This window comes from Sceloporus occidentalis, unplaced genomic scaffold, assembly GCF_023333645.1.
Source record: "Sceloporus occidentalis isolate IW3139 unplaced genomic scaffold, rSceOcc1.0.p SCAF_54, whole genome shotgun sequence".
Classification (NCBI taxonomy): Eukaryota; Metazoa; Chordata; class Lepidosauria; order Squamata; family Phrynosomatidae; genus Sceloporus; species Sceloporus occidentalis.
Window position 1 is genome coordinate 1,054,894 of NW_028317034.1, and position 15,371 is coordinate 1,070,264.

General features: G+C 38.8%; 1 protein-coding gene across 3 annotated transcripts in view; it reads left to right on the forward strand.

The window, feature by feature from the left end:
* LOC149288010 (AT-rich interactive domain-containing protein 1B-like) overlaps window positions 1-15,127 on the forward strand; it is a 178,567-nt gene extending 163,440 nt beyond the window's left edge. The window contains exons 14-24 of one of the 3 annotated variants that reach the window (XM_089492131.1): window positions 1,742-1,951; window positions 3,477-3,681; window positions 7,614-7,749; window positions 8,188-8,190; window positions 8,395-8,567; window positions 9,586-9,724; window positions 10,314-10,430; window positions 10,888-10,984; window positions 11,352-12,141; window positions 12,774-12,904; window positions 13,415-15,127. In XM_089492131.1, the coding sequence (XP_089348257.1) occupies window positions 1,742-1,951; window positions 3,477-3,681; window positions 7,614-7,749; window positions 8,188-8,190; window positions 8,395-8,567; window positions 9,586-9,724; window positions 10,314-10,430; window positions 10,888-10,984; window positions 11,352-12,141; window positions 12,774-12,904; window positions 13,415-15,127 (3,714 nt within the window). The remainder of the gene's footprint in view (window positions 1-1,741; window positions 1,952-3,476; window positions 3,682-7,613; window positions 7,750-8,187; window positions 8,191-8,394; window positions 8,568-9,585; window positions 9,725-10,313; window positions 10,431-10,887; window positions 10,985-11,351; window positions 12,142-12,773; window positions 12,905-13,414) is intronic. The other 2 variants (XM_089492132.1, XM_089492133.1) reach the window with 2 other exon arrangements.
* Window positions 15,128-15,371: the final 244 nt, after the last annotated feature.

Consider the following 15,371-nt stretch of genomic DNA (forward strand, 5'->3'; position numbering starts at 1 on the left):
TTATGCTTATTTTGTATTTGAGAACCGTTTTGAATTATTTGCATGGTGTTTGGTGTTTTCGTTTTATTATATTCTTTGTCCTTTTATTTTTTTTATTCTGTGAAATTATGTTAGGTTGCTTTTCTATAGAGCTGCTTAATATTCTACTGCAGCGTGCAGTGGTCAGATTTAAGTTTAAACAGTGAAAGGGAATAAACGTGTTGGTAAGAGCTTATGGCTTTCAGAAATCTAAATCTTTTTCTGGTTTACTGAATCTTGTGCCACATACATATTGGTATTAAAATGAAAACTATACATGTCAGCAACAGCACGGATATCCAAGCCTTGAGGGACATGTCCCTTCTTCATTTAATCAGTTTTAAATCCATGAAATGTTAATGCCAGGTAGAACACATTTTAAACTTCAGAAGTAGAGAATAGGACGCCCAAAGGAGGAGGAGAATTAGTGTTGAAGACACTTTTAACAGTGATGGTTATAGTGTGAATTATGTATCAAGATATAATCCAGTTCCAGTGATAACCTCCATGTCTACTAGCAGAGCATATGATGAGTCAATAAGTGTCATAATGGTGGAAAATTGTGTATGAGCTGATTACTTGCCCTTCATCTCCCTGGTCTGTTCGCTTTCTCTGTTTTCACAATCTGAATTCCTAACACATTCTTTTAATATTGCCCAGAAATGATCCATATGTCTGCTTTTTTGGACAAATCGCATAAAAATTATTTGAAACCACTACTGTATACATACACTCCAAATTACATAATTTATGAGTTTGTCAATTGCATGGCTGTATCAGCAATTCATCATCTGTTTAAACAGTTTCTACTTGTTTAACCAAGCAATTAAGTTAAAGTCGCCATGCATATTTCAAGAAACATGGTTCTTGGTGAATTTCTGTAATAAACAATGTTTGTTGATGTAGAGATTTAGCTTTGTAGATCAATGTTACACTTTGATTTACTTACACCAAAAGAATGCGTATTAATGTACTTTATGAGCACTTTAATCAGAATTCTTGAAACATTGGAAAAATGGTCACTTGCATCAGGGGGAAGCTGCAGCTCCCCTCCACCGTGGTTTGATGATTCTCGGCACTGAAGCAGCCAACCTGGGGCAGTAAAGGGCAGCTCTTTCCTCGCATGGGGACAGGGTTCTCAGTAGACCCCCATCAGAAACAGTCACAACCCCAAAGCTGGAGCTGACTGGTTGTAAGTGTATGATGTGCAAGGAGATGTGTTTGACCAAATACATCTTCTGCATGGAAAGGAGCAGATGCGGATGGGAGACAACATCTAAAGTAAATTGCATATGATTAAAAGGGTTGTTTTATTGGCAATGGCATTGTTTAGTTCACTGTTGAGTAGTCAGTGTCACAATCAAAATTGTATATACTGGCAATTATTTGAAGGATGGTTAACAAAGAGTAGCTTTAAGCAAATAGCGTAGACCACTGTTGCTATTTAGGATGGAAATTAAATAAAGCTAAGCCTGCAATACAAGAAAGTTACCTTTTATAATGCCATTGCTCATGACACAGTGCATTGAAACTGCCTTTAATGCAGATAAAACTCAAATCTCAGTCTGAAATGGCAACTATCAATAGAGGAGACCTTAGAAGAGTCAAGAGGATAGATTTATTGACAGATGACTAGTAACCTTCTGTCCTGAAGACATTTGTGTATCTTAGTCAGCACGCTATTGACTTTCTACATTATTTACTTTTTTTCCATGCAATACAGAAAGCAAACTCCTCCACATCCACCGGAGAAAAGATTACAAAGCTGTACGAGTTGGGAAATGAACCAGAGCGTAAGATGTGGGTGGACCGGTACCTCACTTTTATGGAAGAAAGAGGAACTCCTGTTGCAACCCTTCCAGCAGTTGGGAAAAAGCCCCTTGATCTGGTCAGGCTCTACTTCTGTGTGAAAGAAATTGGAGGCTTAGCCCAGGTAATTCTAAGTTGTATCTTTGAGGTATTGCTCATGCGTATCTTTGAGGTACTATACTATAGTACAATAGAGAAGTGTTACAGATGACACTTGGGACATTTTATCACCCCTGCAAAGAATAATTTTTATAATCAATGTACTTTCCTTTTCATTCCATTTTAGATGTTCGGTTTTCATTGTGTGGATAACTATAGAAATATAAAATCCCAGAAAACAGAATAAAATGTATTCTTGATTGTTAGTGTCTCAGACTTTAGTTCGGGACAAATTGCATGGGTATACTTTGAAAGGGCCGGGAGCCCCAGAACGACCCATCTGCTTACCCCTTAGATACCTTGTCCCTATTGTATAGAGGGGAAGTACCTCCCTTAATATTTTTGTTGGTTGCTACTGAGGAGTTGGGAATATAATGTAATACTTTCTATGCAATCCATGGGGCAGTAGGGAAGAACTCTGTATCGTGATGGCACAGATCTTCTGGTCCATCAGTAGACACTTGCCACATAAACAAGCAGGTTGGCTGAAAAAGTTCATGCATTAGGCCCTTGGTATTTTTTAAATGGCTATGTTCCCATCAGTGGCTGTTCGTTATTAGTAAAACCTGTATTTCTAATGTAGATTTTTGTTCTTAAAGAGGCACTTTTTTACCCGCAGAAAATAAGTTTTCTACAGTTGTGTCTTACCTTTCTGAGCCAGACTTCAGATATTAGGAGGTCGTAGTAGCCTGACGTCAGACTCTCTGTATGTATAAATATATATGTATATGGAATATATACACTCCTTACAATCCTATAATACTTGGCAGGAAAATGAATCTATGGAATAAGTAAAATTGGCATCAATTATTAGAATAGATTAGACAGGCAAATTGGTTCTTATTCATGCAACAAACACGCTGCAGTGGCTAAATACACCAAATTTTACTTGTTTTAAGTGTTAACTCTTAACTGTTAACCCAGTGTTTGCCAGATCAACATAGGCCTCTATCCTATAACAGTACCGTGATATCTGTTATCTGGCACATTCTCATCCCCTTTGGAGCCTACACAAAATAAGCATGTTTTTGTTCCACATTTACAACTCCCACAATTACACTAAATTGTGGAATAACACAGTTGCTGTTATTTTTATTGGTTTTTAAATGAGTTCTTAGCAGTGAGGCCTTTTTTAATTGAAAAGGGAGCGTAAGTGCGGGCGTGCTTTTGTGCATTGACTGGATGCAAATTGCCAGCTTTCTGCCGCACATCCTTTCTGAAATGTGCTTAGCATTAGGGGATGCAGCGCTCGGAAGCCTCCAACGCCTTTTATGTTGCTATCAGCAGGTTCTTTAATGGCTTTATAACTGCAAGTGCCTGCATTGCATTGCTGAGTGGGAGTAATGAACGTTAGTTAAAAAAGGCACATAAAAAAAAAAAATTACGAAGCTAAAGGAAAGAATAAAGTGTACGCTTTCCCTCCCAATCCCCAACTGTTGACTGGAAAACAGTTTTCTTAAGAACGACGACGTTTGCCTTTTTGTCTGCAGGTTAATAAAAACAAGAAGTGGAGAGAGTTGGCGACCAATCTGAACGTTGGCACCTCCAGCAGCGCAGCCAGTTCCCTGAAAAAGCAGTACATACAGTACCTGTTTGCCTTTGAATGCAAGATAGAGAGAGGGGAGGAGCCTCCTCCGGAGATCTTTAATCCTGGAGAGTCTAAGAAACAGGCTAAGATCCAGCCGCCATCTCCTGGTAAGTGGGGGAAATACACCCAGTTTGGCTGCTCTTCACAGAACTGTGCTTCTAATGCGGAAAAAGGTGTATTTATTTATTTTTAAAAAAAAAGAAAAAAATTCTTGGATGATTTAAAGGTGTCTAAATTAAATGTCCAAATAATCTGGCACCTTGGTAATATTTTCCTTATGCACAATGTTTAATTTTGTTTGTCGTTTATGAAAAGAAAATGTTCAACAAAAAGAAGGTTCCATTTTCTTTTATATCAATCCTGCCTTTTTTCTTGATAGTGGTACTTCATTCCAATTTGTGTATCTGAAATGTCACTTGATTTCGATTTTGAGCCTCTGGTTTTTTTACATGATGTAAACCGACAAAACCAGCATTCAGTTATTCTGTGATGACTCCGTATGTAAAATGTAAGCAGAAGTCATCAACTCATTCCGACTGTTGAAAGCAGGCAAATACAAGGAAACTGACTACCGCTTTTACGTCATTTCGGGGATTGGAAATTAGGCCTTTCTAGCTAACTACGCAGATACATGTCCTCAATATAGCAGCTATTATACTTCTATGTTGGGAACATTTGATTCACATTTAATGCAGCCAAGAAAGAATTTCTGTAATCTGGGGTATTTTGCTTGGTATAAAATGGTGGTTCTGCTGCCATAAATATATTTTTATTTGTTTGTATTTTATGTGTATTAATGGATAGTTAGACTAGTAAGGGGACTCTAGAACCATGGCAATATTCTTACGGGTTAGAACAATTACATGAATGTATATGTGGTTTTTTTAAGTTTTATAAATCATTAATTCTATAATTTATATTAAATATAATAAAGCAGTAGCAAGCACTGTCCAACTGTACAAACTAATATACATTTCTATAAAATGCTTTTACATTAGAGACATATTTACTGCTCAATATTTTACTCAGGGGAATAGCCTAGCAAATGTTTAAAGAATATTTTGGAACCACCCTACTGATCCTCAGGAAAACATCAAGTTCTGCTTGATGACAGTTCTGGTTTCAATCCAGGGAGTTTTACTCTGGAGATATCATCAGTCAGAAAAAGGCACTTTCATCCAAAGCTCTTATGGTCCTCTTATGACAGTGAAAGGCCTCCAGATAAAATATACATTATTTAGGAATGTGGGGCTATCAGTGGTGGAAACATAAAAAGTAATGTACACAAAATAAATGACATAAATGTGCCTTACAAATCATTTGATACATTAAATAAACACTATGGAGACATTTTTCTAAACTTTGTTTGAGTGGAGTGTGTTATCCTTTTGATTGAAAGCTACTGGTTAATTAGGACAATCAGCGTATGGTTTGTAAAGATGCATTTGCAGCACTGTTTTATTAAATCAGTGCTTTTACCACTAAATCTGACATTAGTTCAATGTTTCCCCTGTGCTAACACGTGTTGCACTTGTAAGTTTCTATAAACATGCCTCATTTTGAGCTGTTAGTGTTGCTCACTGATGTTCCATCAGCACTAAGGTATGGTACATGCCAATAAACGTATGATACCTGCCTCAAGGCCATTAGGCTTGTGAGACAAAGCAAATCATTGTTCCGGTTTATGGTACTTCATCTTTCTCAATCTTCTCACCGTGATCTATGGAGCAACCTATTTGTATAGAGTTTGTCATAGGGTTAGAGAGTAACTGTTAGTCAGAAATGGTGCCTTCTAATGCCGTAAGATACTACCGTGATCAAAAGAAAAGGGTTTCTGCCAACTTCAGTCTTTTGTTTTAATGCATTCTTAAAAGTACAGTTTATTACAGTTAGCTAAAAAGGATAGAAGGGGAAATGTGTCCGCTGGGCACTGATTTGCATATCGTTATACAGGAGCACTCCAAATCTGAATGTGAAAGTAGGAGAGGGTAGTTCTGGGAGCTCCAGAAGACATACAAATGCACACTTGGGTATGGTGGTTTCTGCATATTTAGAATACCCATGTGCTTGCGCCATGTACTTCTGTATGCTTCTGGTTTGCTCTAATGATGCTTTTTTATGTATCTCCTTAACAAGTCAATCTTTAGTTTCAGAACATGGAGTGTTGTGCTGGCATTGCTATTGCTGAATATGTTCGCTTAGCAGTAGTTCAGCTACAAATAATGGATCAGACAAATACATTTGCACAGAGCTGAGGGAAGAAAAAAAGGACTTAATTCTGTGCACAACCGAGAAGTCTGGTCATAATTAGTAAGCCAGCTACCAAAAAGCCATCCGTCTTTCTGGCTGCTGCTGGCTGGAAATTCTATTATTAGCTGACAGGTGATGTCACAGATTCTGTCAAGAAGCCAAAAGGGAATCCCCAGAGGGAGGGGGAGGGAGGAGAGGCTGAATGGGCTTCCCTAGGTTTGTAAACAAAGATGTCCTCATTCTGACCTCTGTTCACAGCAGAACTGGTGACGTGCCGAAGCACTCACAATTTCCTCCCACCCCACCCCATCCCTCCACCTCAGCCAGAATTAGGCCAGTAGGTTCATGCTGTGTAAATTATCTTCCCAGCGTGCTGTCTGCCTGCATACGCTGAAAAATGGAGTGCGCCTTAACCTGTAATAACCTTTCCTTTTGTTTACTTTTAATATATGAATTCCGCACCGCTGGCGGAATATCTGCTTAGAATATCATGCTAGATTAACTCCTTCAGAAAAATCCTGTAAATGCCAATTTCTAATCTCTTAAATTGTTGGTAAGGGTAAATTATGGTGTTATAAATCCACTGACTGATGTTAACATCACTTTTTGTATACTTAGCTGTGTAGTCTAAAGATCACATAATTGGTATAGCTGGTATGAAACAAAGCAAAGCAGAAAAAATTATGTTGGTATTAAGTTAACTATAATAAAATGCACCTCCCCTTAAGTCGGAGCGTCCCGCAATACTTACAGCATTTTATAAAGGCAGTCTAAAACTGTGTGTTACTGAATCAGTCTCCTGAAGGACATTTAGCCAGGTGTGGGGAAAGAGGAAAATGCATTTGGGGGGACACTGCAGAACACCCCCCATAAATTTGCACAATGGACCATATGATGAGCTTATGATATGAAGTACATATGATGGCTGGAGTGTCCCTTTGAGATACTTTTTTCCCCATATTCTCACCACTACTCTCACCAATCCTACACAGCCTTTGAGAATAACCTTCCACCAGATTGCCGTGAAACGGCAGACAAAACATAATGGGAGAAAACGTCCTATAAATCCTGGCAACAAGAAGTGAAGATGGCTGTGTTATTACACATAAAGAAAAGGTTTATTTACTGCATTTAGATGTATAATATGGATTAGCGAAAGTAACCGATGTAGTTTAAAACAGACAAAGTTGTTGCTGCCTTCAGCCTCTTCTATTCGGGCCTCTATCTTCACTACCGGGTGCCGGAAGAGGATGATATATCCCGGTGCTTCAACAAACCAGGGGGGCTTGATCACTTAAGATATCTTTTGCATCAGGGGGGCTATTACTGAATGTTATATGTTCCAGTGCATGCTGCCCCTGTTACCCCTCTTGTGCTAACCATTACGGAAGACCCACCAGCACACATTCATCATCCTTCTTTAATTGCATACCATACATGCTCCTATACATAAAATATTTATGAAACAGGTTTTAGAAAGTTAAGTTTATGGACAACTGTGCTTTTGATGTTTTTGTTTACATTTTCTTTTCTCAGTTATATGGGTTTACTTTAAACGCTATCCGCCCTAGGAACGTAAAGGCAATAATATCATAGAAAACAATCAGTATAATCAGCCAATTCCGTTCTCATTATTCCACATCGTATATTATGACTGATTGAGAGTTCTGCTAAGGGTGAGGATGTAATTGAGTTAATTAGTGCGTTACAGCTCGTTTTCGTTCGTGCTTATGTTCTGTTACATTTGGGGTTTTTTTAAATATGCTTTCTCCTCTCCATCTCTTTTAAGCTAACTCTGGATCCCTCCAAGGCCCTCATACTCCCCAGTCCACTGGCAGTAATTCCATGGCGGAGATGCCAGGTGACCTTAAACCTCCGACACCTGCCTCAACACCTCACAGTCAAATGCAGCCCATGAGTGGCAGGTAGGCACATTTACAGTCATGTCTGTGTTTCTAAATTTGATTTTCTTTGCTGTGTTTGCTGTACATTTTTACATTTTAATAGGGAGGGGGAGGATTAAATGAGATCTAAAGCTTTAATTAGTCCTTAGGCAGGTCACCAGACATCAGTTTTTCACTTTGTTTTACATGCAAACATCTCATTTAAAGACTTTATGGTAAATGTTGTAACGTGCCCTAAAATAGAAAAATAATATGTTTGTCACCATGATATGTGCAAATCAAGTAGTATATCTGTAATGAGCAAATCTGGACAGTTCCTAATGTGAAACAAAACATAATAGAATGTACTTTTGGATTGCTCTTGCGTGTTTATGACTAGACATGAATCTTAAGGTTATTATTCTTTATGAATGATGTAGAATAACTGTAGGCAAACTCAGACCAGGATAGATATTCCAGTAGGTGGAAGCGACAGAAGTTACTGAAGGGTAGGCTTGAAAAGAACTTTGTGGGACAAAATATGGACCTAGACATAGGTAAAAAATAAAAAAAACTAGATTGCTTACATGTTGGACAAGCACAGAGTAATCATTTGTCAGTCATAAGTGTGCAGTCTTTATGTGTGTCCATGTTGTAAGCTCATATACATGTTTCAACTTTACACAGGAATAATGCAGTTAATGTCCAAGATCCTTTCTCTGATGCTAGCGAGTCAACTTTCCCAAAACGCAATTCTATGACACCCAATACTCCTTACCAGCAGGGTATGAATTTGCCAGACATGATGGGACGAATGTCTTATGAACCCAACAAAGATCCATTTGGTGCTATGAGAAAAGGTAAGTACTTATTTATGGTGGTCAGGAAGTGGCTTCTATGTTTCCGAATTTATAAGTCTCGTAGTAAAAGTGTAAACCTTAACAACCAGGCTAAAACAGGCTTATTAAAGCAGTCAGATTGTTTGTACCTATGCTACTCTGCTTAATTTAATCTCCCAAATAATGTGGTGTGCCCCTCATGCTGTGCCTATGCTATTTTCTCATAATTGTGTGGCTTGATAGACTTTAGATGCAGCATCACTTACAGAATTATACCTCCAGTGATTTTCTTATCCAGAGTCAACTGTGCTGCTGGTAATAGTGTATTATTTCTGACTGTATGCCATTTGTGTTGGCTTATTTTCTACCATCTTACTTTCTATACTGTTCTGTAAATGGATCTGATTTTGCTTAATATGGTGGCACTTTATAATAACACATTTCCTTGTGTCTGCATCCTGGCATGAGAGTAAAAAACCGAGAAGGGTTTTTCATATACCTTTCCTTGCAGCCTTGTCTGCCGTTCTATGCAGCATGAAACAGCATCACATTGTCATATGTAAAGATGTTAAAGTAGATTACCCTAACATAATTGTGTACAAAGGACTTTAATCACTGCTATCCCATTCGGCATAGTATAAAAGATCTGCTACTGCTGATTAACAGCTAAATTCAACATTCAACAGTTCAACATTTTGCACTTGACTTACTTGAACTTACTAAATCTTTTCGGTGCCCTTCACTCGATGATAGAGGTTATAAGCTTATTGGCATTGTCAAGCTACACAATGGGCCTTGTGAAACAGAACTAACAATGAGTTAACAGTACAGGATACCTCTATACATCTTGTTTCCATATAATGCCATTTTCATACACTGTTTTACAGCCAATATTTAGTGGTATTCTGATTCCTTCCCAGAGGCTTATATAACATCAGACGACATGGTTATGACCAGGTTATTAAGAAGTTTTATGGACAATTTGTGTCTTTCAAGCCACAGAGAAAAAATGTTTAATTTGCACTTTCTCTTATTTTAGTACCTGGAAGCAATGAGCCTTTTATGCCCACTGGCCAAATGCAGGATATGTACAACCAGACTCCCTCTGGAGTTATGTCCAACATGAGTATGAGTCAGCGCCAGCAATTCTCCTATGGACCCGGAGGCTATGATAGAAGGTGAGCAGAGCAGCCATAATGACTTTGTTTGTATGTGTGTATTCAGTATATTATATTATAATATGTGAGTATGGATGTGCAGTATAGGGCAGTGATGGCGAAAGTTTTTGGCCCAAATGTCTGCATTAAACCAAGTTGCAGACCTCAAAGTGCCAACACTGCATATTAAACATGGAGAGGAAATTTTTTTGGTACACTGATGCAGCACCTTCATATTCCGGCACTCAGCATGAAATGGCGGCACCGCAACCAAGATAGAGACCTTGTGCTCCCACCACTGCAGTTAGGGGAGCATCGAGGTGGGTGGCGGCAGGGAGTGGAGGAAACAGGCGCCGAGCGGTTGCTGAAAACTTTTTGGTATGCGACCACTCGGCACCCCTCTCCTCCCACACACCCCAAAGGCCGACAACCTGGCCACGTGCCAGAACTGAAGGTTCGCCATAGGTTCGACATTGCTCGTATAGGTAGATGTGCTCTTTTTGTATTACCATGTAACAGGAGTTCTGAAAAAAAAGAATACTTGTATTAGTAAATCCTTGGAAAGCCATGGAGTTACTCTGTGTAAGTAGAATATTCTTTCTTCTTTTAGGGCAGAATACAGTATCGGCACCGAAGGCAGTATGGGGCCTCCAGCTCAAAACAACATGGTTCCTTCTAACAATGATCCTAGCTTGTATTCCCCAAACCGTTATCCTGGACAGCAAAGGTGAATGGATGTTACCGTATCTCTGTAAAGAAAAATAAATTATTTTTACAGGAAGTACATAGTCTGTGCTTAGCGTTCAAATATATTAAGAAATGTCCTGCTACCATTAAGAGAGCTCTGCATATTTCAGTACAGTGACTATTGCTTTATTTTTAATGTTTGCTGAAAAATGGCAATATGTTGTATGTACAATATATACATTGAAACACAGGAGTGACGGTTGCTGTTAAAGGGCTTCTGTTCCCCTATTCATATATTCCGTTTGCAACTACAATAGTCATTTACAACATTAACAATGCCTACACTGCATTTCGTGGACACCACTTGCTTTTCTTTAACAAGCAAGGAACTCAGTGAATGCAGTTTTATTTAAAGCAGTTGATTTTATGTGGCTTGTGCAGCTTTACATTTTTCTTTTCTGTGTGATGCTATAAGAACTGTAAATTTTCAATGACAGACACGAGTCTTACGGACAGCCTTATCCAGGCCAAGGGGCTCCTTCAGGACAACCAACTTTTGGCGGACACCAGCCAGGAATGTATTCTCAACAACAAGTAAGAGCTTTTAGTATTTTGGCACTACTATTAGAGCCAATGAGAACCTAGTTTGATAATAAATTGAAAGCATCATTGTACCTATATTTTCTATGTTAATGCATACAAAATTAGAACGTAGCATCTCTCAGATAATGATTTTTCTCATGGATCACATATCTGGTTGATCAGGCCTGATCGTACATAGAGGTTTGAAAGCATGTGGTCTGTTTTTGTTTTCATTGCAGCACAAGGTATGCCATTCGACTCCAAATGCTTTATCCTAGGCATTTAATAACATCGACCAGTTTTTGTGTATGTCTGTTTACAGAAGACTGCTGTGTCCCATTTGCCTAAAGTAGTTGTTTTTTGTGTGTCAATTCTACAGAACTACAAGCGCCATGTTGATGGGATGTATGGCACTCCTTCTAAACGTCATGATGGGGAAATGTATAATATGCAATATGGCAGTCAACAGCAAGATATGTATAACCAGTATGGCAACACTTATTCTGGACCTGACAGAAGGCCCATTCAAGGACAGTATCCCTATTCGTATAACAGAGAGAGAATGCAAGCACCAGGACAAATGCAGCATACAGGAATGGGAGCCCAAATAATGGGAGGACCTATACAGTCATCCACAAATGATTGTCCTCCACAAAACATGTGGACATCACGTAGTGACATGCATTATCCATATCAAGGCAGACAAGGCCCTGGAGGCTCGACACAGCCGGGATCATACCAGTCCATGAGCCGATCTGATGATATCATGGGACCTGATCAAAGGATGAATCATGAAAGCCAGTGGCCATCATCTCACTCTGGCCAGCGCCAGCCTTCCTACATGTCACCCTCTACAACCATGCAGCCAATTACCAGAGCTCCACCTTCATCTTATCAGACTCCACCATCAATGCCAAATCATATTTCCAGGGCCCCCAGTCCAGCTTCTTTCCAGCGCTCTTTAGAAAATCGTATGTCTCCAAGCAAGTCTCCTTTTCTGCCTTCTATCAAGATGCAGAAGGTTATGCCAACAGTTACAGCTTCTCCGAGTTCTGGGCCACCGCCAGCTCAAGCATCTCCAAGGCGTGAAATTTCCTTTCCACCAGGGTCCGTTGAAGCAACTCCACCAATACTGAAGGCCAAACGAAAGATTACCTCAAAAGATATTGGTAATGTTAAAAAGTCTTAAATTCTTATTTTTTTGCTTTAATGTTGTTTGTTCTTTATCAGTGCTAGGCAGTGGGCGCATCTGTCTTTTTTCCTCATTGTTTATAGTACACAAAATAACAGATACCAACAATATTAATCAAGAATTAAAAAAAAAATTAAAATTATTGGTAGCAGTTTATTTTTCCCCTGAACACCCATACAAGTAGTTTAATATAAAACCATTCTGCAGGATTTTCTCATTTGTAAAAATGTATTTAAAATCAAATAGTCAAAAGACTATTTGTCCCCTTATCAGCAAGAGTAGAGCCAATCTGCGGACAGTGCTGTTAACGTGACTTATTTTATTACATTAGATGAGATATTTCCACTGTTAAGTTTTAACATCATTATACACACATTTTAGAGAAGGGGAAGCTGTGGACATTAAAATATATCCATTGTACAGAAACTATATTTCTCCGGGCCAACCCTTTGCTATTTTTTTTTTTTTACCAGCTCTGTCTCTAGATAGATATATAGATAGACAGATTTATATATATATATATATATATATATATATATATATATGAGAGAGAGAGATACATAGCTACTCCAGACAAAATTAATACTTTATTTTTTTTATTTTTATTAGTAACACCTGAAGCATGGAGAGTTATGATGTCCCTGAAATCTGGTCTTTTGGCTGAAAGCACTTGGGCTTTAGACACAATTAATATCCTACTTTATGATGACAGCACTGTGGCTACGTTTAACCTCTCTCAGGTTGGTGTGGTGTAGTTATTCAGTTACTATGTGTGTATCCCTTCCATAGCAATTATAATAGTTTTATTTCTGATCTATGGTTTTTTTCTGTTTTTTTCTTATTAAATAAATGTGTAGTACCAACTCTACTGACAGATGATCTGTCTGTACTTAACTTTTTGGTTTCCTTCCTTGTTTCGTTCTCTCCTTTGCAAATGTCACTGGCATTGCTAATAAAAGAAGGAAATCCCCAAACCCCAGGCTAAGGGCTAAAACAGCAATAAAACATCACAAAATGTAGGTAGTATGGTATATGCAACGTCAGTACATTTTCTATTCACAAACAATAAATCATCTAATTAAGTGCTGTTACATTACCAATTCGTCTTACAAGACAAAAAATTGTGAAGACATGAAACCAAAGTCTTCCGCGTGTGATTATTTTGTTTTATCTGAAATGTGTGATATTACCTGTGATATTGTCTGCTAATATCTACAACTCACGTGTATTGTTACTTCTTTGTTCTGCAGCTCCCTGGCTTTCTAGAGCTTTTAGTAGAATATTTTAGAAAATGCATCATTGACATCTTTGGGATACTGAAGGAATATGAGGTTGGTGAACCAGTTGTAAATGCTCTTGAACACAGCTCAGATGGTGATCAGTCTTCAATGGAGGAGGATGTTGAAATGGATTATGTTGGTGATGAGGATGAGAAAGCTAGCAAACCAGCTGATGAGGAGGAAAAACATAACATAAAAGTGGAGGGAAGGCTGTATCCTTCTGAGAAATCTGATGTGCGCACAGACAAATGTGAAAAACCAAAGCAAGCTAGTAAATTTGACAAGTTGCCAATCAAGATTGTGAAGAAGAATAATCGCTATGTCATTGATAAATCTGACAAGCTTGGACGTGTGCAAGAATTCATTAGTGGACTCCTTCACTGGCAGCTTGGTGGTGGTGACACAACAGAGCACATCCAAACTCACTTTGAAAGCAAAAAGGAAATTCCATTTTGCAGGCGATCTACATCCATTAATAGCCCTCCATTCAAAAAGAAAAAATATGAAATAATTAACAGAGATACTGAAGATCTGCCAGAGAAAAGCATAACTGCAACTATTGACGATGTCCTCTCTGCCAGGCCAGGAGCATTGCCTGAGGACTCAAATAATCAATGCTTACAGACAGAAAGCAATAAGCTTTCATTAGGTATTCACCAAGCCAAACGTCATAGGAATATTACATTACTGGAAGATGAACCGAGAAGCAGAGATGAGACTCCATTATGTGTCATAGCTCAGTGGCAGGACTCTTTGGCCAAGCGCTGCATGTGTGTGTCAAATATTATCCGTAGCTTGTCCTTTGTGCCTGGTAATGACACTGAGATGTCAAAACACCCAGGCTTAATGTTGATTCTTGGGAAACTGGTCCTTCTTCACCATGAACATCCAGAGAGAAAACGATCACCACAGACATATGAAAAAGAGGAGGATGAAGACAAGGGTATGAGCTGCAGCAAGGACGAGTGGTGGTGGGACTGCCTCGAGGTGCTGAGGGAAAATACATTGGTAACACTATCCAATATCTCTGGACAGCTAGACTTGTCTGCTTACACAGAAAGTATTTGTTTGCCAATATTAGATGGCTTACTACACTGGATGGTGTGCCCATCTGCAGAGGCACAGGATCACTTCCCAACAGTTGGACAAAATTCAATCCTTTCTCCTCAGAGACTTGTATTGGAAACCTTGTGTAAACTCAGTATACAGGACAACAACGTAGACCTTATATTGGCTACACCACCATTCAGCCGCCAAGAAAAACTGTACGCAACTTTAGTTAGGTACGTCGGGGAGCGCAAAAATCCTGTGTGTCGAGAAATGTCTGTGGCGCTGCTTTCGAACCTTGCTCAGGGGGATATTGTGGTAGCAAGGGCCATTGCATTGCAGAAAGGAAGCATTGGGAACTTAATAAGCTTTTTGGAGGATGGTGTCACTATGGCTCAGTATCAACAGAGCCAACATAACCTCATGCACATGCAACCTCACCATATGGAGCCACCTAGCATAGACATGATGTGTAGGGCTGCTAAGGCTTTACTGGCCATGGCCAAGGTAGAAGAAAACCGCTCTGAATTCCTTTTGCACGAAGGCCGTCTCCTGGATATCTCCATATCAGTTGCCCTGAACTCTATGGTTGCCTCTGTCATCTGTGATGTACTCTTCCAAATAGGACAGTTATGACAACAGTACGAAGCCAAAAATGTGTAATGAGAGAGTAGCAAGTAACATGTAATTGGCTATTTTTCTGTTTCTTTTACCAAGAATGGAAGAAAGAAGAAAAAACTAATTAAAGAAAAAGGAAAAAAAAAAAGAGAAGAAACTTAAAAAGGCATTGCTCTTAATATCCAGTCTTTATTAAATAATTGGAAATTCTAAGAAACATTTAATGAGCTATGAAAATAAATATTGAAATATTGTTGTTTGT